General features: G+C 42.2%; 1 protein-coding gene across 3 annotated transcripts in view; it reads right to left on the bottom strand.

Annotated features, from left to right (window-relative positions):
• CSPP1 (centrosome and spindle pole associated protein 1) overlaps positions 1-27061 on the bottom strand; it is a 74385-nt gene extending 47324 nt beyond the window's left edge. For 2 of the 3 annotated variants that reach the window (XM_073679402.1, XM_073679403.1), the window contains exons 1-11: positions 26946-27061; positions 20869-20981; positions 18308-18419; positions 17995-18098; positions 14521-14544; positions 13670-13750; positions 11801-11911; positions 9133-9512; positions 8642-8731; positions 5095-5196; positions 3717-3805 (exon numbers count right to left, since the gene is read on the bottom strand). In XM_073679402.1, coding sequence (XP_073535503.1) covers positions 3717-3805; positions 5095-5196; positions 8642-8731; positions 9133-9512; positions 11801-11911; positions 13670-13750; positions 14521-14544; positions 17995-18098; positions 18308-18419; positions 20869-20967 — 1192 coding nt within the window. In that variant the 5' untranslated portion in view covers positions 20968-20981; positions 26946-27061. The remainder of the gene's footprint in view (positions 1-3716; positions 3806-5094; positions 5197-8641; positions 8732-9132; positions 9513-11800; positions 11912-13669; positions 13751-14520; positions 14545-17994; positions 18099-18307; positions 18420-20868; positions 20982-26945) is intronic. The other variant, XM_073679404.1, reaches the window with a different exon arrangement.
• Positions 27062-27710: the final 649 nt, after the last annotated feature.

Raw genomic sequence — 27710 nt, 5'->3', positions numbered from 1 at the left:
ATTTTATAGAAAAAAATATTTTTTTTGCATTGCTTTATTCTGAGCGCTATAACTTTTTTATTTTTCGGCTGATGGAGCTGTATGGCGGCTTTTTTTTTGCGTAACAAGATGACGTTTTCAGTGGTACCATTTTTATTTCTATTTTGTTTTTTGATCGCATTTTTTTCCACTTTTTGTTTGGCAATATGATGAAAAAGCATATTTTTTTGCTCCGTTTTTTATTTATTTTTATTACGGTGTGCACAGAAGGAGTTAATTAGTGTGACAGTTTTATAGCTCGGGTTGTTTCGGACGCGGCGATACCAAATATGTGTACTTTTTTTGGTTTTGTAAAAATATACGGATTTATTGGTTTAATATTTTATTTATTTATTTTTATTTATTTTGTGTTTTTTTTTTATTAATAGTTTAAAAACTTTTTTTTAACTTTTTTTCACATTTTTTCTTAGTCCCTGTATGGGACATTAATTTTTATTTTTCTGATCTCTGATCTCATGTAATGTAATAGACATATATTACATTACATGAGATCTTCCCTGACTGTTTCAGTCAGAGTCTCCTGTCTGGCTACAGCTGCAGCTGAGCCAGACAGGACACCATATATGGCAGAGCTGGAGGCGGTCATGTGACCTCCAGCTGCCATAGCAACCCCAGGTCCTGGAAGGACTCGGAGGTCTTCGGAGAGGTAAGTTGACGACCCCCTCTCCTCCTGCTGTCTCCTATATGCCGCGATCACTATAGATCACAGCATATAGAAGACAGCTAAGGGTTAACATCACTGGGACCTGATCTAATCAGGTCCCGATGATGTTCCCTGTCAGAGCTAACGCTCTGCACCGGAATCGCAGCGCTTGCAGGACCCTGGGGGTCCTGAGCGCTGCGAGACCACCCACCGTTTTTAAACGTCGGCGCTGCACAGAGCCCGGCAAGCGCCGACGTTTATCTACAGTGGGCGGTCGGGAACCGGTTAAAGTATGTGATATTTGGTTCCTGACATGGGTGTCTTACGGTTAATACTGCTCAAAAAATAAAGGAAACACTAAAATACCACATCCTACATATCACTGAATGAAATATTCAAGTTGCAAATTTTTATTCATTACATAGTGGAATGTGTTGAGAACAATAAAACATAAAAATGATTAATGTACCGTATTTTTCGGACTATAAGACGCACTTTTTTCCTCCAAAATTTTGGAGGAAAATGGGGGGTGCGTCTTATAGTCCGAATGTTGGGGGGGGTGTATATATATGTGGGGAGTGGGGGGAGCGGTAGCGGTGGAGGAGCGGGCACAGGAGGCAGCAGCCGCCTGCTGCAGCCTACAATGTCCCCGCTGTTAAAGAAAATGAATATTTGGGGGCGTGGGGAGCACTGAATATTCATGCTCCTTAATAGCAGCACACAGTGTAGCCGTGCTGCGGCTGCTGCCGGAATCGCCTGTGCCCGCTGTTAAAGGGCATGAATATTCAACCTCTCTCCACGACCATGGGCGTGGGGAGGTGGTGAATAGTCATGCCCTTTAATCGCACACGCGATAGCCCTTGATTAAGCGGGCACATATCCATACATATCAGGATAGGGATTAGGGGTGCCATGCATACCAGGATAGGGATTAGGGGTGCCATGCATACCAGGATAGGGATTAGGGGTGCCATGCATACCAGGATGGGGATTAGGGGTGCCATGCATACCAGGATGGGGATTAGGGGTGCCATGCATACCAGGATGGGGATTAGGGGTGCCATGCATACCAGGATGGGGATTAGGGGTGCCATGCATACCAGGATGGGGATTAGGGGTGCCATGCATACCAGGATAGGGATTAGGGGTGCCATGCATACCAGGATAGGGATGAGGGGTGCCATGCATACCAGGATGGAGGGGTTCCATGCATACTAGGATGGAGGGATGTCAAGCATACCAGGATGGGGATGGGGACCACGTATAAAAGGAAGGAGGGGGGGCATATATACCAGGATAGGGGATATTGTCAGAATTGGGGGATATTACCCCAATACCAGTGTCAGCAGAAGACCCCCTCCCCCTTAAAAGTGCGTCATGAACACATTTTTTGCTTTCAATTTTTTTTTTCCTCCTCTAAAACCTAGGTGCGTCTTATAGTCCGAAAAAATATGGTAAATCAAAATGAATATCCCATGGATGTTTGGATTTGGAATGATACTCAAAGTCAAAATGGAAAATCAAATTACAGGTTGATCCAACTTCAGTGGAAATGCGACAAGACAAGGAAATGCTGCTCAGTAGTGTGTGTGGCTTCCACGTGCCTGTATGGCCTCCCTACAACGCCTGGGCATGCTCCTGATGAGGCAGCAGATGGTCTCCCGTGGGATCTCCTCCCAGACCTGGATTAAAGCATCAGTCAACTCCTTGACAGTCAGTGGTGCAACGTGGTGTTGATGGATGGAAAGAGACATGATGGCCCAGATGTGCTTGATTGGATTCAGGTCTGGGGAAAGGGCGGGCCAGTCCAAAGCCTCAATGCCTTCAACATGCAGGATCTACTGACATACTTCAGGCATATGAGGCCTAGCATTGTCATGCATCAGAAGGAACATCACAATGGGTCTGAGGATCTCATCCTAGTATCAAATGGCAGTCAGGCTACCTCTGGCGAGCACATGGAGGGCTGTGCGGTCCTCCAAAGAAATGCCTCCCAACACCCAAACCGGTCATGCTGAAGGATGTTGCAGGCGGCAGAAACACGATGTTGGGCTGTAAGCCCAACACTGACTGTGGATGTCAGGCCCTCATACCACCCTCATGGAGTCTGTTTCTGACAGTTTGAGCAGACACATGGATGTTAGTGGCCTCCTGGAGGTCATTTTGTGCAGGGTTCTGGCACTGCTCCTCCTTGCACAAAGGAGGATGTAGGGGTCCTGATGCTGGGTTGTTGCCCTCCTACGGCCCCCTCCACGTCTCCTGGTGTATTGGCCTGTTTTCTGGTACAGTATCTGCTCCATGCTCTGGACACTGTGATGACAGACACAGCATCCCTTCTTGCCACAGCTCTTATTGATGTGCCATCCTGGATGAGCTGCACTACCTGAACAACTTCTGTGGGTTGTAGACACCGCCTCACGCTACTTTACCTCTAGGGGTGATAGCAATGACAAAGTGCAAAAGTGACCAAAACAACAGCCAAAAAAGGATGAGAAGAGAGAAATGGTCTGTGGTCACCACCTGCAGAACCGCTCCTTTATAGGGGGTATCTTGCTTTACCGGTTGTCTGTTCCATTTGCACAACAGCAGGAGAAATTGATTCACAATCAATCATGTTTCATAACTGGACAGGTTGATTTCACAGAAGTGTTATTGTCTTGGAGTTGCATTGTGTTGTTTAAGTGTTCTCTTTATTTTTTTGAGGAGTGTATATTGGAGCCATAGTATGGCAAGGGCAATTTGCCAGACAGTATTAATAAGCATTGAGAAATGTTGCTTGTTCTTTTGTTCTAAGATATAAACTTATTATATTGTATAATCTTCAATAATACGAGTTAAAAACAAATATTGACCTGTACAACACACAATATGGAGATACACAGAGCACCTAAGGCTGGTCTGTGCATTTGACTTTTTCATATTCACAAATGTACAGCCCCCGTACTAACCAGTGCGCATTCATTTTGAATAAAATATACAAAACATAATGTATGTGAAATTGCAATTTTGCTTTCTGTATGTAAATGTGTCTTACCAAGTATAAGGCCCGTGGAGAAAATTTCATCTTTGATGTGGGCAGACTTTGAGCGCTCTATCTGCTGAACTGGGTGTTCAATTTTGGTCCTAGTTAGTAAATACAGAAAAAAAATCACCTAAACCAAACATATTTTCCATAATCGGAAATGACTTACTATAAACTATAAGGGAAACTGTCAGCAGGTTTTGCTGTTTAATCTGAAAAGCAGCATGTATCATTCCCTCAGCATCTTGCTGTAGTTTCAATACAATCAGTGTTTTATCAGCAGGAGATTATCGATAGAGAACTAGGTCTCACGTGCAGGCCAGTCAGGCTAATCTGTGTATTCCCATCCATGATTGGGAGAGATTGCTGACAATGCCCAGTGTGCGCAGGAAGCTGTGTGGGTGGAGTTATACACAGCTGTCTGACAACGGCTATATCTACAGCAGGTAAAACACGGATTCTATCAAAACTGCACCAAGCAGCCCAGTGACCCATTTGAATCAGGCTCTCTGACCCTACATCCATCTGCTCTAAGATTCCAAAGCAAAAACTTGCTGACAAATTCCCTTTAAGCTTTTCCTAAACTTCCCAAAGTCCACAAGAAAACAAAACAGATTTAATTGAAAAGTAAAAAAAAACAATATTTCAAAAGCATTGCCCATTGGCTGCAATCAGGTTACTTTTTTTTTTTTTTTTTATCAAAACTGGACTTAAAAAGGACCCGTCTCCAAGTAAAAAGTGTCCAGTTTTTGCTCTCATTTCAATCCCACTGCTTACCTAGTAACAGCTCGTCTATTCTGAGCAGAAAGGCGTAGAATGTGGACCTTCGAATAAATTATTATTCTTTACTTCAGATTTTACTCATGACTCCATATGGAGCGTCGCCCTACTGTACTTTCTATACAGCAGACCTGGGCAAAGTGCGGTCAGTGTGCCATATCCGGCCTTCTGGAAACGGTGGCCCACGGGCCATACAGTGCCCTCCTCCACCTGTCATCTATCCGCATCCTTGAGATGCAAACTGCGGTGAATACATTGGTGGAGAGGGAGCCGCCGGCCCCTTATTACACTAATCAGGTGTGAGACAGCTGACGCGATGACGTCATTTCATCGCGTCAGCTGTGCACTGCGGAGGGGTGGGGACTCATACTGTATATGGGAGGCTATGTGGGGGCTCGTACGTTATATAGGGGAGCTGTTAGAAAAAAAGAAAGAAAATACTCAGGGCTAGCAGCAGGAAAAAAACATTAGCAAAAACTGGCCACTTTTGATCTTAAGACAGGTTCTTTTTAAATCTAAGGCGACAAACAAAATATTCCCTAAGTAAATGTAAGATGTTTCCCCTCTACTTTGAGATCTTATGCTCATTTAGATAGGGGACTAAATTTACCTGTTCCTCATAAGTGATGTAGCCGGCCTTCGATTTGATTGCTCCCGAAAATTATCTTCATAATCCATTGGATATTCTCGATCTCTCCTGTCTTTATGTTGCCTGTATTTCATCCCCAAAAAAATGTTTTAACTTTAGTATGTAGCATCTACTTCCCGTTCATTTCATGTGCAATAGACACAAATAACAAGTGGCGATAACAGATTTTGTGTTACTCACCTGTACACTAAAGTGCTTTACATGCTGAGTTTATTGAAATACACAGAAGGCTTGAGTATAGCTGCTGCCACTAGGAGGTGGGCACTAAGCCAAGTAGTGTTAGCTCCTTCTACATAGACTATACCCATTCCTGCAGATGCTGAGCTAATCAGTTTGCATAGGAGTATACAGAAGAAGCCAACAGAAGGTAACCATGATCCTAAAAGAATCCTCTGTACAGGTAAGGACAGAGAATAAGAGGAACGCATTTGTTAAGGCCAAAGAATACCCAGAAAATGAGAGTTGGAGCTCTGTCTTCTAAAGAACTCAGCAAGAAAAGATTTTTACAGGTGATTAACAAAAAATGTTCTTTTCTTGTTTGCGTCATTGAGGGACGAAGAACAAGGGATATCTTATAGTAGTTCCAGCGGAGGGAAGACAGCATAGCACAACTGGTCATCTGCTGCCAACAGATGTCTCGTGACTGACAAAAAACATCACTGGATGCAAGGTGTGCACCCTACAGAACTGAGTAAGGTAAGAAGCAGAGGCAATAGGTGTGGGGACTGCAGAGTAGAGATGGCTGGCTCTCTACTTGACCACTGCCTCCTACTAGAGATCCTCTCTTCCTTTGGCGTCAAAGACCTTGCAGTATCTTGGATCTCCTCATACCTTTCTAACCGTACATTTAGCGTCTCCCACTCCCACACTACCTCCTCACCCCGCCCCCTCTCTGTTGGAGTCCCTCAAGGATCTGTCCTAGGACCCCTACTCTTCTCAATCTATACCCTTGGCCTCGGACAGCTCATAAAATCCCATGGCTTCCAGTACCATCTGTACGCTGATGACACCGAGATCTACCTTTCTGGCCCAGATGTCACCTCTCTGCTGTCCAGAATCCCAGCATGTCTAGCAGCTATATCCTCCTTCTTCTCCTCCCGCTACCTCAAGCTCAATGTGGACAAAACTGAACTCACTATCTTTCCCACCTGATCTTTCTATCACAGTAAATTAAATCACTCTTTCCGCTGTACCGACAATCCGCTGCCTCGGAGTACCCCTTGACTCTGCCCTGTCCTTCAAACCCCACATCCAAGCTCTCGCCACCTCCTGTTGCCTCCAGCTCAAAAATATTTCCAGAATCCGTCCTTTCCTCAACCCTCAATCTACTAAAATACTCGTGCATGCCCTCATCATCTCCCGACTAGACTACTGCAACATCCTCCTCTGTGGCCTACGTGCCAACATTCTCGCACCCCTCCAGTCCATCCTCAACTCTGCTGCACGACTGGTTCATCTCTCGCCTCGCTACTCCTCTGCTACCTCCCTTGGCAAATCCCTTCACTGGCTCCCATTTCCTCAGTGTATCCAGTTCAAACTAGTAACACTGACCTACAAAACCATCCATAACCTCTTTCCTCCGTACATCTCTGAACTAATCTCCCGATATATTCCCTCACGTAACCTCCGGTCCTCCCAAGACCTCCTTCTCTCCTCCACACTTATTTGTTCCTCATGCAATTTGCCTCCAAGATTTCTCCCGAATATCCCCCGTCCTATGGAATTTTGTGCCTCAACACGTCCGACTATCCACCACACCTGGATCCTTCAGACGGAACCTGAAAACCCATCTCTTCAAACAGGCTTACAGCCGGCCATGACCTTGCTTGCTGCCACCTCAACAACACTGGAGCTACTGAAACCCCCCAACCTACTGTCTCCTCCCCCCATTCCTGTAGAATGTAAGCCCTCAAGGGCAGGGCCCTCTTCCCTCCGTACCGTTCTATCATTGTTAGTTTGTTTACTGTAAGTGATATCTGTATTTGGTATGTAATCCCTTCTTATGTACAGCGCCATGGAATCAATGGTGCTATATAAATTATTAATAATATTATTATTATTATTATTAACATTAGATCCAAAAAACAATAGTAACCATGAGTGGCTTCCAGGAATACTAATGAGAATTGAACACCATGTGAGACAGATAAGATTACTCACTATAATGGGAAGAATCATCTAAAAAAAACCTAGAAAACTGGACGGAGAATAAGGAGATGAACATTGGTGAAAGGGTGCGGTCAATAAATAAGGCTGACAGCTAGGAAGAAGCCTGATTGGTAGTTTTCTGCCTATACACCGCTGCCAATCATTGGAGTGGGTGGGGTTATAGAGGACTCAGTATTCAGAGAACTGCTAGATCTGCAGCTGACAAAACGGTTTTAGGTTATGTTCACATGTTGCGTACGGTTTTAGGTTATGTTCACATGTTGCGTTTTTTGCTTTTTTTTTTTTGCGGCCTTTTTTATGCAAATTAAAAGCTGTGTTTTACAGCACCAGCAAAAGCTATGAGATTTCAGAAATCTCATGCACACATTGTTTTTTTTTCCTGACTGAATTAGAAAACAGCTGCGTTTTTGAAAACTGCGGCATGTCACTTCTCTCAGCGTTTTTGCAGCGTTTTTTCACCCACAGAAAGCAATAAGTGCAAAAATGCAGCAAAAACGCAGGTATCAGGTTTTGGTGCAGAAAACTTAGGAAGAACAGGCACTAAACTGTACCAGCATGCACAAGAGACAAAAGTACCTAAAAATTGCAGCAAAAAACACAGCATAAACACAGAAAAAACTGCTTTCTTAAGCAGCTTCTTTACTGCCAAGAGAGCAGGTTTTGCCTGCAGAAAAAAAAACACAGCAAAAATGTGTGAACATAGCAATCAAAACTGCAGCAACTTGCATTAGATGATACACTGCTGGAATCAGGGTCTCTGCCTCTATCTTATGAGATAAGGTTGCAAAACATTGGTGGAGATTCCCTTTAAGATAAAAAAACTGATTAGTATTAGTGGTTGGTGTAGCTCCTAGTGGCAGTGGCTATTCTCTTCTGTGTCCTGAATGACATGAGTAAGAAAATGTTTAGTCTTTAAATGTGATTACACAAACAAGGAGCAGCCTAGTTCTCATTCTGAAAGCAAAAGCCTAGGTGGCAGGGCAGGACACTCTGCCCCTAGGATTATTTTGCAAAGTTCTGCATGATAACTATTTTCCTTATATAAATGGTGGCATGCAGTCCTCGTCACTATTTGGTTGCTGGGGCCGGCCCTCTGGGGCACTGCTGACAAGTAAAATAAAGGAGACATGGTGAAGCAGTGCGTGCTGGGCCACTATATGTTCCCAGCAGCAGCCACATTAGACAAACTGAGTGGCTAGCTGCACTTTACCGTGCAAAATCAACCGCTTCCTGGTGGTGCTCAGAGCCAAGCTCACAGCAATATGTAACAACAGCATTAACATATAGTAAAAAATGTCTTCTTGAGTAAGTAAAAAAGAAGTTAATGAGGTTTTCCAACCTGAGATCACTCCGTTCAATCTGAAAGTAAGAGGCTCGGTCTGGTCGGTATTCACGGTTCTCCGTATCACCACCATGCTGATGTAATATTCTGAAAAAGGGCTGGGTTACTTAGGATCCTATACCAATCAAGGAACATTTAGGTAACATTCATAGCACAAAAAACTGCAATATAAAATATCAATTTGCTTGTCTTGTTAAAAAGTCTAACTTTTACCTAAAGACATGAAGTGGATTTATTTTTCATGAAACTTTAAGATGTTTTCCAGTTTCGGCAGATAAAGCTTATCCATCAAGAGGCACAGGCTTTTCATATAGTTGTAGCATCCCTGCGCCAGGATAGCAAAACTAAGCCTGGCCATATTTGGTGAAAGACGTGGACAGAGATGCTACCAATTTCCATTATATATTGACATCTTCACTTACATACATGTATTTTTGGTTATAAAGCATTATATGCAATAGGGTTCAACTCAGCATGAGATCCAGTACCTTTCAGGACGTGGGTTATATCTCATGGGCCTTCTGTCTTCTACTTCTCGGTCATATTTCAGTCTACTAGTGTTATTCTCATCAACCTCATTACTCAAATTAAGTCTGAGGGGTCTTCTTTCTGCTTCCCAATCTGTAGAAATGTATCGGGGATGATCCATCACGTCATTATCCACTGGTCTCCGGATAAAAGGGTTCTCGGTTGCAGTTTCATTATCTCTTCTACTTGTCCTCTCAGCTTCAGATCGTCTTTTATTAAGGAGCTGCTCATAAACCTCCATAGACGTATAGGCATCCTTCTTGGGAAGAGCTTGGTCCCGATTAGATATTGGCACCGATGGGTACTGCTCAGGTTCCACTCTGTTCTGGGTTTTATAATTCTGTCACATATAAAAGAAAAAACAGATAAATGTGGTATTTTTACAGCATAAAAGACAGAAATGTATCACTGCCGCTAACATGCTAAACAGACTGGGAAGAAGGCCTTACATTAAAAAAAATTGCACAGATTGTTTTTTAATAGCAATTGTATGATTATGTTTGCAGTTACTACCAAGGAGCCATTATCATCACAGCCATTCACAGCTAGTACAGATAATAAAGCTTTGAACAAGGTACGTAGTTTTCCACTTAGCGTCAAGTTCACACCACGCATGTGAGAAGTACACAGATGAAAATAAAGCATTCTTTTAAAGGAGAGGGTAAGGTTTTGGTGTATATTTTTCAATATACAGTACCAGTCAAAAGTTTGGATACACCTGTTGGTGCAAAAGGTTTTACGTGTTCTTACTGGAATGTGCACATTGGAGATTCAAACTGAAGGCCAAAAAAAATAGTACACATATGGAAACAAGGAGTACCCGAAACACATGTGAAACAATCCAAAATGTGTGTTAAACCTTAGATTTCTCTAAGGCTATGTGCCCACGATGCAGAAATGCTCTGGATTTTTCCTGAGCGTTTCTGCATCTCCCTGGCAGAAAAAAACGCATGTGGATTGTACATGCGGATTGTACATGCGGATTGTACATGCGTTTTCCTGCCAGGGACATGCGGATGTGAAGAGTTCTTCACTTGCATTTCCGCATGCAGGTTGACAAGCGCTTTCCAATCGATTTTAGCATCACTTGGAAAGTGCTTGACAACTCGGTCACACTATATAAATCCATGCAAACGGCATGGATTTATATAGTGTGACCTTAAAGAATGGTAAAAAATAAAAGGATGAATCTATACTTACCTTCCGATGGCCCCCGCAGTTTTGCTTCGCTCCGTCCTGGCTGCCGGCAGATCGCGGTACACTGAAGGACCTGCCGTCACATGACTATGACGCCAGCGCAGTTTCTTCAGTCCATCGCGAGCTGCCGGCATGGGAGGACGAGCGCAGTGGGGGCCGTCAGAAGGTAAATATAACATTTATTTCTTATTTAATTCTTTTTTTCACAGGTACTATGGTACCCGGGCCCGGAGGAGAGTCTCCTGTCCTCTAGACCCGGGTACCATGCGCACATTGAAACGCGTGGAATGCGCATCTACAGTGATGCATAATCCATGCGTTTCAATGCAAGTCAATGGGGGCAAAAACGCAGCACTTCCGCAAAATAATTGGTAGTGCTGCGTTTTTTCCGCAATGATAATTCGCAGCGGAAATTTCCGCAGCATGTGCACAGCACATGTGGATTATCATTGGAGACATGGCAGGCCTTCTACCATGCATTTTTAAGAGTTTCTGCCGCTGCGGAAACGCCTAAAAAAACGCATCGTGGGCACACAGTGATGATGGACTGTCGTTTCTCTTTGATCAGTTGAGTTGTGCTTGACATATTCTGGCTTAGTACAGTTTTGGAATAGGGCTCAGCACTGTATGGAACTGTGTAGCAACGGTGCCTCTGCAAAACACACCTGATGGTTGCAAACTGTTTCTAAAGGCCGGTGACTCCACAAATAAACTTTTGGTGAGGAAGACCTGTTCATTGGAAGCCATTCCAGGTGACGACCTGATGGAGCGGCGTGAGGGGAGGGGGGGGGGGGTAAAGTTGTCATAAAAGTAAAAGAGGGGTACTTTGACGGCTCTAATTTTTAACACATATTCTGGTTTGCTTCCCAATTGTTTCTTTATTCCTTTTTTCCATGTGTGTTCCTTCTTGGCTTTGCTTCCTTCAGTCTGAATTTATAATGTGCACATTCCAATAAAAACAGTTCATTACATGAATAGATTTGTCCAAGTTTATGACTTCAACTGTATATTTATAAGATTTTCAACATTTTCTGAATGAGCAGTCAGTATATATTCGGATATTTCAAGGTTTAGGATATCCGAGTGGTGGTGTGTCGAGCGCTGTAGCTTCTTCTGATTTGTTTACCTGCATGTCGTCTACATAATAGTGGTTGGGTTGAGTATTGTAAAGTTGCCCCATTGAAGTAAATAGGAGGGGTGCCAAAAGTCAGAACCCCAACAATCATATAATAATGGACGATCCTAAGATTACAACATAAATATTCTGAACAAGAAAAATCCTTTTAAGAAATTAAAAAATAATGATTATGTTATAACAAAAGCATCCAAACAAATGACTGATACATCAGCTCAGAGTTCCCCACACAAATCAGCACTGGGTTTTGTAGACTCATTGAATTACAGTGATTCCTTTTTTTAATTCTGGATTACCAGAACATTTTTTTCTTCCTCCAGAGCTGCTTTGTGTATCCTCTCCTGTTCATCATCCTTCATTCTGAGGAACTGATTGTACTCCCGGTTTCTCTCGAGGCGAAGTCTTTCCTAAAAATATAAAAGCATAATATAAATGACACTGTCATACAGTAATGTACACAAGATCCTAAACTGGGAAAAGCTTATGACTAAAAGAATATACAGAGCGATGTACAATATGTATCTAAAGTTCAACCTGGAAACATGATTCTCCAGGACAATAAGTTTACGGAGATACCAAACATGTGTGTTCTTTTTCTTCTTTTATTAGTTTAAAAAATTCTGAACTTTGTAAAAAAATAAATAAATAAAATAAATTTTGCTTTGTGTCACCATTTTGAGACCCGTAACTTTTTTATATTACCATAAATAGAGCTGTGTCGGGGCTTGTTTTTTGTGTGGTGAGATGGTGTATTTATTTATTCAATGTTGAGGACTATACTATGTTTTGATAGCTTATTTCATTTTCGTTTTTTTTCTTCTCTACAGTGTTTGTCGATCAGCTTAACCTTATTTTGATAGGTCGAACTTTTCAGGATGCAGTGAAACCAAATATTTCCTTTTTTTTTTTTTATTCTTAACTTTGGAGAAAAAAATTGAAGTAAAAAAAACCTTTTTTCCCTTCTTTTTACTTTGTTAGTCCCCATAGGGGATTTGAACCTGGATCATCTGATTGCTTGTACTACATACAGCAATACAACTGTATTGTGGTATATTGTAAAAATGAAAGTCTCCTAAGATGCTCAGCCTCAATCTGGACGTCACAGAAGAAATCACAAGACAGGCACAGGGTTCTTCAGTTCTTCTCAAAGCTACCCATCGGCTTCCTGTGATCATGTCGATGCATATGGGCACCCCAACCTATGTCTGTGTCAGATAGCAGTGCTTAAAGGGAATCCGTCAGTAGGATGAACCCTCCTAAGCCATCTATATGGCCATGTATGTCATTGGAAGCTGAATAAAATGATCCCTTGATAACCATGATCTGATGTTTTATTTCAGAGAAATCCATGTTTTTCTTATATGTAAATGAGCTGTTCCAGGCTATGGGGCGGACAATGATCTGCATGAGAATCTGCCTGAGATTATTTAAAATAAAAGGGGGAGTTACCAGTGTGAGACATGTCTATAACACAGGAAAATTTAACTTTGTCTTCTTGCAAACACATTTTTTGCAGCTCTCTGAGCTTTGCTGAATTGTAACAATATTATAAGCGTCTGCCTGTGAGCTGGAAGCTGAAGCTGAGAGGAACCTGCAGATGTGTCAGGTATAATCACACACAGCTCTGCAGTGAGATCAGGAGAGCAGAGAGCGGCCATCACACATCACACTGGTAACTCCCCCTTCATGTAAAATAAGCTCTGGAGGCAGATTCTCAGGGAGATCTATGTCTGACTCATAGTCCTGAACAGTTCATTTACATATAAGAAAAACATGGATTTCTCTGGAATAAGACATCGGATCGCAGATATCAAGGTATCATTTTATTCAGCTTCCTATGACCTACATGCCCATATAGATGGCTTTAATGGTACGATCCTAATGACAGATTCCCTTTAAATGCTCCTGTTAGTGATAGACATCAGCACTTAAGAGGTTAAAGCAGCGATCGGCAGGTGCACTTATCACTTCTGTTAGAGGCAAATGGCATATACCCTCTGTGTAGCAGGCTCTGCTTCTAAACCCGCGCCAAAGATCATAACAGATATATATGTCATGGAGAGTGAAGGGGTTAATATTATTAGCGACAAGTGCTCCTTGGTGACAGTGCACACTTATCATCCTGCAGCCTGTGCTGCTCAGATGTTTCTAAGATGAGGACTTACCTTGGCTGACAGCCGCTCACCTATGGGCAGAGACAATCCATGGGTGACTGGGTCCACTTCACCCGTAGTTCTCAGGTGCTTCTAAACGAGAAGAGGATATTATAATAAAATACTAACCAACGACATCACTTCAAGCTACATGTTAATCAATGGTACCAAAATCTACATGTTAATTCCATTACAAAAGTATTACCTCCTTAATGATCGTGTTTGCATTCCAGCAATCAGAATGTGTTTGTTTTCAATATTTCAAGCCTATATTTTATATGGGATGAATTGTAGGCTAGATATATTCTACACAGATTTTGAATTAGGTTTCTTTAATTAGTGAAAAACAATACAAAAAAATGCTAAAGTAGCACAAATCTCAAAGTTATTGATTGTCAATGAAAAGTAGATAAATAAAATCAATATATTTCCACATTCATACATAAGCAGGCAAGGACTAATTGGCTATTACATCATGCAGCAAATTGCAATGTATTATTGATTATATAATGACTGTAGAAAGAAGCGCAGTCACTAGAAAGCAGCAAAGCTTCAGCAAAAATGGACCGTGGGCAACGGAGTACTGATTGGCGGGTGATAATAAGCCACGCAATGAGAAAACTAGCATTAGGTCTCACACAGGGCAGGGTTAATTTTTCTTCTTTTTTTAATAATGATAATAATAATAAAAATGTTATAGCATCAAAACTGCCTTGTGTGAGCCAGATGATAGAAGCAAAGGCTTTTAAATCAACTCTGGTTGCAGATGAGGTTAGTAAAGAACGTTATTAGGATTAAATGTTGATAAATGTATTGTGGCACATGCGCAGGCAATAGCGTGAAGCCAGACACCAGCCTCCTACCTTCCGTTTGGCCTGAGCATTTCCCTAGAAGTCATGAAAATACAGCAAACTATTACATGGAAATGACACTTTACTGTGAAGAAAGATCACAATAAGGATTCTTTGCTTTGGCCAAAGTGATCATTGGGGATGAGCAGAATAGAGCTGCAAGACTTTAGTAGATTCAGTCTTTGGGATAAGGCATAAGACTTGGTAAGAGCTTAAGGCCACTTGTACACAGCAATAATCTATCACGTATTTTGCATCAGTATTTGTAAGCCCAAACCCAGAACAAGGGAGGAAAAAAAAATCAAAAGATTGAAAGACATTCACTTTTTCTGTATTTGAACTCCTGACTTTAGCCATGGTCTATCGTCCTAGATTAATGATTTTATTTCACATACATGCTAAAACAAACAATTAATATATGTATATTCTCTATATTATTGGAAATATGGGTCTCCGGTTTCTGACTAGAGATTTGGCTTTAGCTCATAATTTATGCAGCCATTCTCCATAGAAATAACAGGGACCACAGGAAGCTGATGAAAGCCTTATTTCTCAGATCAAAATACAGAACCGGCCAAAAGCTCAGACAGAATGGTCCATGCAATAGTTTTCCTTGTTCTTATTGAAATGTGCACATTGTAGATTCAGACTGAAGACAGAAAAACCACAAAAGATCACATGTGGAATCAGGGGTAAAGAGACAGAAGTAAAACAAACCAGAGTATGTGTTAAACCTTAGTTTACTCAAAGTACCGTTCTTTAACCTGATGACAGCTTTACCAACCCTTGGCATTCTCTCGAGCAGTTTCATCAGGTCTGCACCTGAAAAGGCATCCAACAGTCTTGAAGGTGTTCCCACAGATACTAAGTACTGCAGTTCAACTCATCCCAAATCATCTCAATTGTCTCCTTCTTGGTCACATAGCCCATTCATAGCATGGAGAGGTGTTGTGGATTGCAACAAACGATGGTCCCACTAAGTGGAAACCTGATGGGATAGCATGTTGTTGCAGAATGCTGCGGTAGTCAGGCTGGGTAAGTGTGTCTTGAATTTGGAATAAATCACTAATAGGGTCAGCAGCAAAGCACCCCACATCATCACACATCCCCCTCCACTGTGGGCACCAGACTGGTAGAAACCATCCACTCACCTTTTATGCATCTCGCAAAGACATGGCAATTGGCATCAAAATTCTCAAGTTCTGACTAAACAGACCGCAGTACAGATTTCCACTGATCTAATAAGCAGTCCTTGTTTTGCTTGGCCCAAACAAGTCTCCTCTTCTTTTTGCAGTCCTCAGTAGGGGCTTCTCTGCAGCAATTTGACCATACAGGCCTGCTCCTCGCAGTCTCCTCTGGACAGTGCATGTTGAGATGTGTCTGCTTCTTGATGTCTTGGCATCATTTATGAGGGCTGTTAATTTAAGGTTTCTGAGGTTTTTAACGGAGATGAGCTTTTCCTCTTCAGCAGAGGTAATTCTTGGTTTTCTTTCTTGGGGTGGTCCTCATGAGAGCCAGTTTCATCACAACAATTGATGGTTTTCATGACTACACGTGGGGATATTTTCAAGGTTCTAACAATTTTCCAGGTTGACTTACCTTCATGTCTTAAAGCAGGAGTGCAAAACATTTTTTGGCCCAAGGGCCACATTGCCATACTGAACCAATCCTAAAGGCTGCAAAAAAAATGACCTCATCACGCCACTGCACGTCGGGGCGGGGACCCCGGGCGCTCCTCTACCCCAGTCCCGGTGCTCAAGTGTTCAAATGTACTCGCGTCTGGAAAAACACGAATATATTTGAATATAGGAAGAAGGAAGCCGACATTTCCCGCTTCCTGTGGGCCACAACAAACCCTTTATCCGGCCACATATCGCCCACGGGCTGTTTGTTGTGCATGCCTGTCTTAATGTAATGCTGGGCTGTCATTTTCCCCCATTTAAGTGGATCTTGCCATATTCTGGCATCTGATGGTGCCACTGATTCCACAAATGAACTCTTGATGAGGCATACCTCTTCATTGGAAGCCATTCCAGGTGACCAGGGCTGTGGAGTCGGTAAGTCAAACCTCCGACTCCTCCATTTCCATGACACCGACTCCAACTCCGACTCCCTCATACATGGCTCATGTTTAAGTGATTAATTTACTGTAGCACAGATTCATCTCCGCTAAAAGTCTAGACCCTTAGATCAGGAATAGGACAGACATTTATAGGACATCTCATAACTTTCCCAAATTCTTATGAAAAAATATTCCCCACAAACTGCATTGAACAACTGTATCCAATTTATTATATATTTTAGGAGTCGGAGTTGGTCCATTTTATACCGTCTCCACCAAAATGGCCTCCGACTCCACAGCCCTAGAGGTGACTACTTCAGAAAATGCCAAGGAGGTATAAAAGTTGTTGGAGTAAAATGGTCACACTCAGAGGAATCTAAGGTTTAACCCATTCTGGATTGTTTCAAACGTGTTTCTTTAATTCTTGTTTCCATGTGTGTTACTTTGCAGTTTTGCTGCCTTTAGTCTAAATCTACAATGTGCACATTCCAATAAGAACAAGGAAAACCATTGCATGAACTGGTGTGTGCAAACTTTTGACCAGTACAGTAGCACCAAACTAAAACAAACCAATCCATGTAAATGTCAACAATGGCCATGAATGTATGTATATAAATACAGGACAGAGTAGTACTTATTACTGTGGTAATCCGGAAGGAAGAAGATATCACCAAGGGATAGGTGCTAACTCCCATTTTAGTGGGGGACCGGATGCTGGGACCCCCTCTGATCATCAAGATGAGGCACTTTTATCCCTGGTAAAACTGAACAGTGTGAATGGATTCTCAGTCACATGTGTGCATTTGCACACAAACGATTAAAGACATCCCGTTCTGCCGGTCTTTTGGGGTCCCAATGGTTGAAAGGCAACAGATCTAGAAGTTATCACCTACCCTGCAGATAGGTGATCATTTCTACCTTACCGGAATGCTTCTTTAAAAGGAATCTGTCAGCAGGTTTTTGCCAAGTAATTTGAAGACAGTATGCTGAAGGGGTTAAAACACAGATTTCAGCGATGCCTCTCTTATGAAGCTCTGCGGTTTTGTTTGCTTGCAGTGATTGTTTTAGCACTAGGAGCTTATCATTGCTGGACACAGCAGTCTGTGCCTGGTAGTCTGACTCCGCCCCCTTCTGTGATAGGCAGCTCACTGTCTATGGGCATTGTATATACAGAGCCTGGTGTGGGCGGGGTTAGCTTCCTCAGTCAGCTCTGCTGTATTGCTAAATCAAAAAGCTCTGTGTCAGAAAGACTGCACCCAGTAATCTAAGTGATTCATCATTGGATTCAGCTTCTCTTTGCCTACATCATGCTGCTCTCAGATGAGGGAGCAAAAACCTACTGACAGGTTCCCTTTAATAATCTCTTCCAGTGTACAGCTAGCGTCATAAAGCAGAATGGCATTTAGCTTAGTGATCAATGTTACCTGATTGAGGTGTCGTCGATAGTCTTGTCGTAATTCTTCTTTTAGTTTGTGCTTTTTTCTTTCATAATCTTCTCCCAGAGGTAAACTCAATCCATAGCCAGTATCTGAAATTTTTAGAATAACTTTAATGTAACGCTACAAGCAAGAAAAAAAACTCAAATTCCTGTCAAATAGCAATATTCAATTAATTAGATAATGCTGCAATTAAAAGTGGAACTGTGAACTTGGCATCACTGTCCCCAAGAGCTGCACCCAGAATACACAGTTTACAGCAATGATCAGACAGGAGAGTGCACACACTTTCTCATCATACCTGGTATTTGCTTCTGTGCAGCTTCTTTTTGAGACTGCCTGTTGGGTGGGATGTTTTCCTTGGCATAAGTCCTTGGCTGATCAGCTACATTAGTTTTCTCAAATCTTTTGCTCTGAAAAATATACATACTGTAAATATATTCTTGTTGGATGTCAAGAATCAAAGCAGCTACATAGATCAATTACATGAAAAGGGTAGAGCAATACTTAATGGCATATTCGTCTAAACTCGATATCCTGACATCAGCCCTGAAGCCAAACAACAGAGACCGGGGCAGCAAAATATTACACTTTCCATGTTGTGAAATTGACAGAGCAAGCTTTTTGTAGGCGATAAGCAAGCATGGGATACTGGGAGATTTTAGCCCTGGAACCCAAAATCTTGTAAATGCAACATTGGATTATAATACAGGCTGGAAATCGGGATCCGTACAACTAATGTAACTGCTTTATTATGGGGTATGCACAGTTATAAAGACCCTTCCACCAGTCCGGTGTTAAACTCCCTATCCACCAAACAATTGTAATTTGAGGAAAATACTGCTGTAATTAAAGACTGCCCTATGATCTCCTACTTTTTATGCTTTTTGTTACAATTTTAAGAATAAAGTTATACATTGTTATATATATACATATATATAGTATAGATTTTCTTTTTTTTATTACGTTTTTGTTTTGCAACAGTTTTATTACGCTAGCCCTATCCCTAATCTTAAACCTAACCTTAGCCTCAAGCCTAATCCTTGCCCAAAGTCTAACTTTAAACCAACCTCTTGCCCTAATAAGTGTTAAAAAAGAGTACAAATATAAAACCAGCTCTTAGTACAGCGCTGAGTAATAAATGAAGACCGTACACTGCACTGAAATTTTGCGCCCCATAAACTTTGGTGCTTGAGGTAACCGCGCTAAGGCACTGGGAGTAACTCCATCCTTAGCTGGTAAAGGAAAGTGTATGAACACCAAAATCTTCTCACACTAATAACAGATTTTCAAAAGTGATCACTAAAGGGAATCTGTCAGCAGGTTTTTGCTACGTAGTCTGAGAGCAGTATGATGTAGGGGCAGAGAGCCTGATTCCAGTGATGTGTCACTTACTGGGCTGCGTGGTGCCCTGATTTCTCTGCTGTAGATGTAGCAGTGGTCAGAATGCTGAGCCCTGTAAAACCCTGCCCACACCACTGATTGGCAGCCTCTTGTGTACACTGTGCATTGTCTGTAAACTGCCAATCAGTAGTGGGAGTGGAGTTACACACTAGCTTGCGTGGTACACCTAGTCTTCTAGTGATAATCTCCTGATGATAAAACACTTATTGGATTGAAACTACAGCAAGCTGCTCATCAAGTGACACATCCCTGGCATTAGGCTCTCTGCCCCTACATTAGGCTGCTCTCAGATTAAATAGCAAAAACCTTCTGATAGATTCCCTTTAAAAGAAATCTGTCAGTAGGATCCACCCTTCTAAGCAATGTACATTGGCATGCAGGTCATAGAAAATTGAAAAATCAAACAAAATTATACCTTGATATATGCGATGACTTATTTCAGAGTAATCCACATTTTTCCTAATATGTAAAGGACCTGTTAAGATCTATCTCCCTGAGAGTCTGTCTCCAGAGCATATTTGTAATCAAAGGGGGCTTTACCAGTGTGAGACATCTAATGACTGACAGTCTGCTCTCATAACCACACACAGCTCTGCAGTGAGATCCGAACTAACACAGCACAGCAGAAGTGACTTTGTCACAGTACACACATTTGCAGAAGCACTTGTCCTCTGCTGTTCTGCCTCTCCCCTATACCGGCTGCCTGTGAGATGGAAGCTGAAGAACTGTGACATGACTGCAGCTGCTAATGTGTGTGTAATGAGACAATGTTCACTTCTCTGTACTGTGTTAGTTCTGATCTCACTGCAGAGATGATTATGAGATCAGACTGTCAGTCATTACATGTCTCACACTGATAAAGCCTCCTTTCATTTACAATAATCTCTGGAGGCAGATTCTCAGGCAGATCTATGTCTGGCCCATAGATCTCAACAGCTCATTTACATATTACGGAAAAAGTGGAGTTATCTAGAATAAGACATCAAATCGCAGGTATCAAGGTATCATTTTATTCAACTTTCTATGACCTACATGCCCATATAGACGGCTACATCATTCCCAAGAAGACTCATGGCTGTACTAGCTCAAAAGGGTGCTTCTACTCAATACTGAGCAAAGGGTCTGAATACTTATGACCATGTGATATTTCAGTTTTTATTTTTTAATAAATTTGCAAAAATTTCTATATTTCTGTTTTTTTTTCAGTCAAGATGGAGTGCAGAGTGGACTTTAATGAGAAAAAAATGAACTTTTTATAATTAACCAAATGGCTGTAATGAAACAGAGTGAAAAATGTAAAGGGGTCTGAATACTTTCCGTACGCACTGTATGTCTGTAGATAGTAATACTTTTTAGTAAATCAGCTTGTATCTGAAGAGATTTTTTCATTATTCGTTTGTGGTAATATTTTCATGTTCTACCGATCAAACAAAATAAAAAATCATAAAGCAGATTTACCCTGATTTCCATGTATGGCGGATCTTTTTCCAGTTCAGCCTTGTCTTGTGCTAGCTTGGCCCTTTGTTCTTCAAGAAAATGATCAAGTTCTTCCCCCATTTTCAAAAGGATTCCTACAAAAATTATAAGACATAGAAACATAAGGCTGAATGGTAGATTTCTTAATAATGCAGTCCTAGCTTCAAAAGGTGCAACCTGTGACTGCAGAAAGCAAGTTGCGAGAAGTCGGATTTTTTGCGACTTGCTTGTCGCAATACCCTCGGGATCACAATGTGACCCCATTCACTTGTATTGTGCTGAGATCTAGTAAATATGTATTACGGCCAAGGCTGCCATGTAGTCCCGGTCTACATGTCACAGTGTATTTCAGTAAATGTAAGGCATATGCTTTGCTTATTGTTAATGGCAATGCTGTTTCTGCAGAACTGTGCAGTTAATAATGATTGGTCAGCCTTTTGCAATTTATTTCTTGGCGACTTGCGCCGAGCACTACGTACGACCTCACCCTTACCTGGACATTTCTAATGCTTTACCGACGACTAAAACACAAAATATATGGATGGGAAAAGGAAGTGTAAATGCTTGCAATAAATATCTGCTGCTCTTAAGTCTTTTCACTTTTTGCCAAAAACATTTCCATGTTAACTGCACCTCTTAATGGTATGATGATATAACCCTCTGAATTCACTGAAGCAAATGGAAATTAGTGGTGTGACACATGGGAAGCTCCAGTGAGAATTATCAAGCATCTGCCTAACAATACCATGTGCCATGCGAGGAGCAAACATCTATAAGCCAGGAGTGTTGATCATCCGGCAGAGGTTGCTAGGAGAAGGGGGAGGCCGAGCATAGAGCTGGCTCCTGGCCCCGAACACTCCAAGGAAACAGGGCAACAACAAAAGGGCGACTGCATAACAAGTAGGAAACCTTATAAAGGATCAATGGACTGGACAGAAAGGAGGATTTCGCAGAAAACTGTCATTGACTTCATGCATTCATGCATTGACTTCATATCAATACTAGACTTCTCGTCACAGTAGTCAACCCTAAATATATTGTATCATAGCAGATAATGACAAGCTTACAAGCTAAGTTAAAGGTATTTTGGTGAATTGCAAACTCAATAGAGAACAATTATGTACATGGAGGTGTGCGCCCTATTGTAACCTTCAATCCACTGTAGGAAGACAGCGCACGGTTAAAGATGATGGGAATAAGCAGAGTTCACATCAGCATAATGGACATCAGTTTTTCATGATTTTTTTTCCTGTCCATAATATAGAGCTAATGTTGATCTTTGAGACCATGTATCTGTACTCAATCAGGACAGGTGACATGAAGATGTCATAGGAATCAAGTGTTTTACTATATGACTGCAAGCAAGAGATCATGGGGACCATAAGACAATATACTGGAGAGCAGTAGCTTTTTATGTCACGTGCCATAAATACTGACTTTATGGTTGGTACAGAACGTCATTGCTGCAGTGATGAAAACAGAAATCATAGGGGATCCAAATGACCATTAAAAGGGCTGTCCTGGACTAAAATATTACTGACCTATCTTTAGTATACACAATTATTAGGCATGTGAGTATTTTGACAATATGATAATTTTTATGCAGATTTTCCAGCTCCAAGCTGAATAAACCTGAATGCTTATTGGATGAAGCAGATCTGGTGATGTGTATTTGTGTAACAAGAAGGGTGAGGCCTAAGGATACAACAGCCTTTATCAAGGTGAGCAGAATTATTAGGCAGCTTGTTTTCCACAGGCAAAACGGGCCAAAAAAAGAGGGATGTAGTACTCCTGAAATTGCTAAGATATTGGGGCGTAATCACAGAACACATTTTGTTGCAAATAGTTGACAGAGTAGCAAAAAAAAACATGTTGGGAAAAAAATCTGCACATTATCTGCCAAAGATGGGAGAAGAATCAAACGTGAAGTGACCAGGAAGCCATAATCCTCAGTGCTGTCATATTCCAGAACTGCAACCTCCCTGGAGGCCCAGAAGTACAAGGTGTCAGGGCTCAGAGACACGGCCGAGGTAAGGAGGGCTGAGACAAGACCACCACTGAACAGGACACATTGGTTCAAACCTCAAGACTGGGCCAAAAATATCTGAAGATAGATATTATAAAGGTTTTATAGACTGATGACATGAGAGTGACTCTTGACGGACCAGATGGATGGGTCCATGGTTGAATCAGTAACAGGCACAGATTTCTACTTCAACTCAGATGCCAGCAAGGTGGAGGTGGGGTACTGCTATGAGATGGTATTATTCAAAACCAAGTTGGACTTTTTCAGGTTGAAGATGGACTCAAAATGAACTTCTAAACCCACTATCACTTTTTAGAAAACACTTTCTTCAAGCAGTGGTATAGGAAAAAGTCTGCATCTTTCTGGAAAACCCTGATTTTTATGCAGGACAATGCTCAAACTCATCCTTCGAAGGCTTCACTGCTTGCAGTAAAAGCCTTGAAGATGAAAGAATAATGACACGGCCCCTTCCTCACCTGACCGAAACCCTTAGAGAACTTGTGGGCCCTTCTTAAATGGGAGATTAATGGTGAAGGAAAACAGTGTCTGGGAGGCTGTGTGTCCAAAAAGTTGAACATCAGACTTTATGGCTGGAAGTCTTATAATAATAATTTTTATTTTATAGCGCCAACATATTCCGCAGCACTTTACAATTTTAGAGGGGACTTGTACAGACAATAAAGACATTACAGAGTAACACAACTCAGAGACCAAAAGGAGTGAGGGCCCTGCTAACAAGCTTATAATCTATGAGGAAATGGGGGAGACACGAAAAGTAAATGGTAACGTGATTATATTGTACAATACAGCCATAATATACTATACCAGACAGCATATGTACAGTACAGACACAGAGGGCTATAAGTGCATGGAGGGTGTGTAAACAGATGCTACAAGGGTTATGATTTTGAAGAAAGTTTTGTATGGGCAAAACAAGGAAAGTGAGAAGTGAGGTGAGGCAATAGGCCAATCTAAAGAAATGCCTTTTTAGACCACACTTAAAGCTGTGGGTACTGGGAATTACTCTTATAACTTATTGAAAAGAAGGAGGGAAGTTGTTTAGTTGTTATTCTCACTTTTTACTTAAATATTTAGGTTTATTAACCGTTTGAATTGCTCAAACCAAGTCCAAGATCTCGGTGCACCCTTGATGGGGCTGACATTTAAGAAAACCTTCCCACCTACTTGGTTTTCATCTCTCTCTGCTCTTCCCTGGCTCTATAAAGCCAGAGCTGTCAATGAAAGAAGAGGGAGGACAAAGGTAGAAGGAAAACAAGGAGGTAGAAAAGTGCATTCAAAAGTTTGGCCACACCAAGGTGCACCGAGTGCCTGGACTTGGTTTGAACAATCTTTCTATACTGATAGACTCCTGCTAATGAGAGCGGAGTTGGAATACCCAACGCGGTGTACTGGGTCCATACACTGTTTACATCCAGCTGCTGCCAGGAACTGCAAACAGCTGTTCGGCCGGGGGACTCTCTGTAAGATCCTCACCAATCAGATATTGGTGACCTGTCCTAGATGAAGCCATCAGAATCTAAGCTTTGGACAACCCCTCTAAGTAGTTATGCAATTATGTGTAGCTATTACAGGAATTGTCATTTTAGACCATGTTTCAGAAAATCCCCAGAAGGTTAGAACAATGTTCACAAGAAAGCAACAGGCGGTATAAAGAATGTGGATTAATCTAGTTTATAAATCACTATAGAGAAAATTAACAATCTAGAACCAATTTAACACAATGAATGCAAAACACAGCGATTCTCCAATGTACAGAAAAGAAAACTCATTTGGCCTGATTCATCAAAGCTTTCACTCAAAAATTCTGGAGTATAAGCTTTGAAAACTTTGTGTATTCACGCCAGTTTCTCCCAGCTCTACTAATATGGGCGGTGCTGTGACAAGAGAGGGTCGCAGCGGGCTCGTGTAATTCATGATGAGCTAGGACGTTCCCAAAACCAGAAGTCTTATTCCAGTACTTGACTGGAGTACGATTTCTGGTGTGGCGCACGTCACTCATCAGATGCTCTAGAATCATGAAAAGGCAAGCATCTCGTCATGAATTAGGAGCGTCTGGCTCCAGCACAAACCCTTATCAAGGCTGGTCTTGACGAATCGACCCCATTGTGCGGCTCATTACTCGTGTATTATATTAGATGACTTATCTCTCAAGTTCTAGAGCTCAAGAGATAAGAAGAGAAATTGTGATTGTGCCACTTTGGATAGATTTACTGATCAGGAATATGAAGGGAAATTGAATTATCCAATACAACTACACCAGTCATCCATGAATTAGTTTCCTGAGTCCACATTTGACATTGAAACATAATCGATACAATTCCACCTTTTGTGGTCATGGAAATGAATGAGTGATATATGTAAGACCACTGGCGTGCCACACTAACATGAGAATGAGGGCCCCATGCAGTAGCATACCATATGATTGCTCTGTGGCCTATGAGTTGGGGGAACACAGTGACATATAGCCCCCCCCCCCCCCCCTTTTCTGGCATCTGTTTACTTCTACCAAAATTTCCACATGTCTACTTCAGATATAGGGAGGATGCGTATGGAGAAGGCTCAAGCGCTGGTGCCGGCTGTTTTACACAGCAAGTAAGTACAGCGAATGAAGCTAGCTGCTCTGATCATAGCATAACCCATTGGATGCTGTGGTGAAGAGTGGTCATGGCATCTAGGTGGTTAAAGGGACTGTGTCAGCACAGAATAACTTTTCAAACAAAGCACAGGCGTTCGGTGCATCATGGTGTGGCCAGTCATTTATTCACCGTCCCACCTGCTTGTTTTTCCCCTCTATCTCCACTCCTTCTTTGAGTGACAGCTCTGGCCAGAGATAGATGGAAAAGAAGCAGGTGAGAAAGTGTAGTTAAAGGGACTGTTGGCACAGTAGAACTGTGACTTAGATTGAACAGTCATTCTGCGCTGACAGAGTCCCTTTAAACTGGGGGCTTTTATCACCCCCCTTCAGCCCCTGATTTGTGATTTCTGGACATTGATTGGGTGTTTAATGGCAGCCAGGAGCCCTTATTCAGACCTTCACTATGTACATCCCGGCTCTTTTGTCTCTTGTCTAAATGGAGCGGTGGTCATCTGTGCTCACTACAACGTTTCAACATCTGCTTCCACTACTTCAGAATTTAAAGGGGTTGGCCAGACTGAAATTAAAAGTCTACAGGAAATTTATGTGACTGCAGAATGGCGACAGTGGGCGATACACAAACTGTCTGTATTCCCCTGTATTGCTCATATATCACGTGTCGATGAGACTCATCCAGCTTCTCTCAATAGAAGAGAAAGAAGAAGACAAGTGCAGGAGTCAAAAAAGGGAATGTACAGCGTGCATCATACACCGTAACGATCCTGCAGTCACATAAAACGACTGCGGAATTTAATTTCAGCCCAGACAGCCCCTTTAAAAGCTTGTATTCAGAAGCCCCCTTCCCCTACAAGCCGATAACACCTCCTTGTATCGGCTGCTGACTACAGTAGGGCACACAGGACGGGGTCCACACAGCCATAATACAAGGGGCAAAACACCAGTGCGTGTCCCCAAAGGACAACTCAGAGATCATGAAGATTGAGGAGAAAATATAATTTAAAAAGGAAACTTTCTGGGAGTACGGGGTCTGGTGGGGCCCAAGAAGCATCGGTAGGGGCAGGGGGTCGGCATGGGCTGTACACGGACTTGTTTATTTTAACCCTTATTAAATTGTATTTACTTGAAACTAGAAAATCCCTTTAAAATTATCAAGTGTCATCTAAAGCCAGGAGCTGCAAGGCTCCTCATGTGTGTAGTGTGGCCCATAACTAGTGACGTCACAGCACAGGGGGTGCACGGGTGCAGCCGGGGATACGGGGACCGGCCATGTTATCACAGGTTAGGAGAGGCAGCTCTGCCGGTTACCATGGATCCCGGGGACACGTCCTCCATAGCACAGCAGCACCAGCACATATCCCGCCCCACAGCAGTCCCCCGCTCACACACAGCACGGACACATGCACACAGCGGTATTACCGAACGCTCCGGCCGCAGCTGCTCCTCTCCGCCGCTTATGTGTACGTACAGCCGTTAGCTGTGTCTCTGTGGTGACAGGCTCCGCCCCCCGCGCTCAGCTGAGCGTAGGGAAAAAGGTGCGTACTAGCGCCCCTAGTGGAGAGGAGGAGCTCCGACTGGTTCTGCTTGAGCTCGGAGTGTGATCGGCTCCTCTCGGGTTTGTGATCCTACTAATCCCCATTACTGCCGCATAGATATCAGCCATCCCATGTATGTATCTACATAGATACCGATATACATCTGCATATACATCTGCTATATAAAAACATATGATATAGTTTTTTCTATAGCACTAAAATATTCCACACCACGCACGCACATATATATATATACACTGCTCAAAAAGATAAAGGGAACAGAATATAACTCCAAGTAAATCAAACTTCTGTGAAATCAAACTGTCCACTTAGGAAGCAACACTGATTGACAATCAATTTCACATGCTGTTGTGCAAATGGAATAGACAATAGATGGAAATTATTGGCAATTATCAAGACACCCTCAATAAAGGAGTGGTTCTGCAGGTGGGGACCACAGACCACATCTCAGTACCAATGCTTTCTGGCTGATGTTTTATGTCACTTTTGAACGTTGGTTGTGCTTTCACACTCGTGGTAGCATGAGACGGATTCTACAACCCACAGAAGTTGCTCAGGTAGTGCAGCTCATCCAGGATGGCACATCAATGCGAGCTGTGGCAAGAAGGTTTGCTGTCAGCGTAGTGTC

The sequence above is a fragment of the Phyllobates terribilis genome, unplaced genomic scaffold (genome assembly GCF_046119375.1).
Source record: "Phyllobates terribilis strain yellow unplaced genomic scaffold, ASM4611937v1 Scaffold_4__5_contigs__length_816908805, whole genome shotgun sequence".
Lineage (NCBI taxonomy): Eukaryota > Metazoa > Chordata > Amphibia > Anura > Dendrobatidae > Phyllobates > Phyllobates terribilis.
Note: the sequence above shows the minus strand (reverse complement) of the source record. Positions and strands in the feature narration are given on the sequence as shown.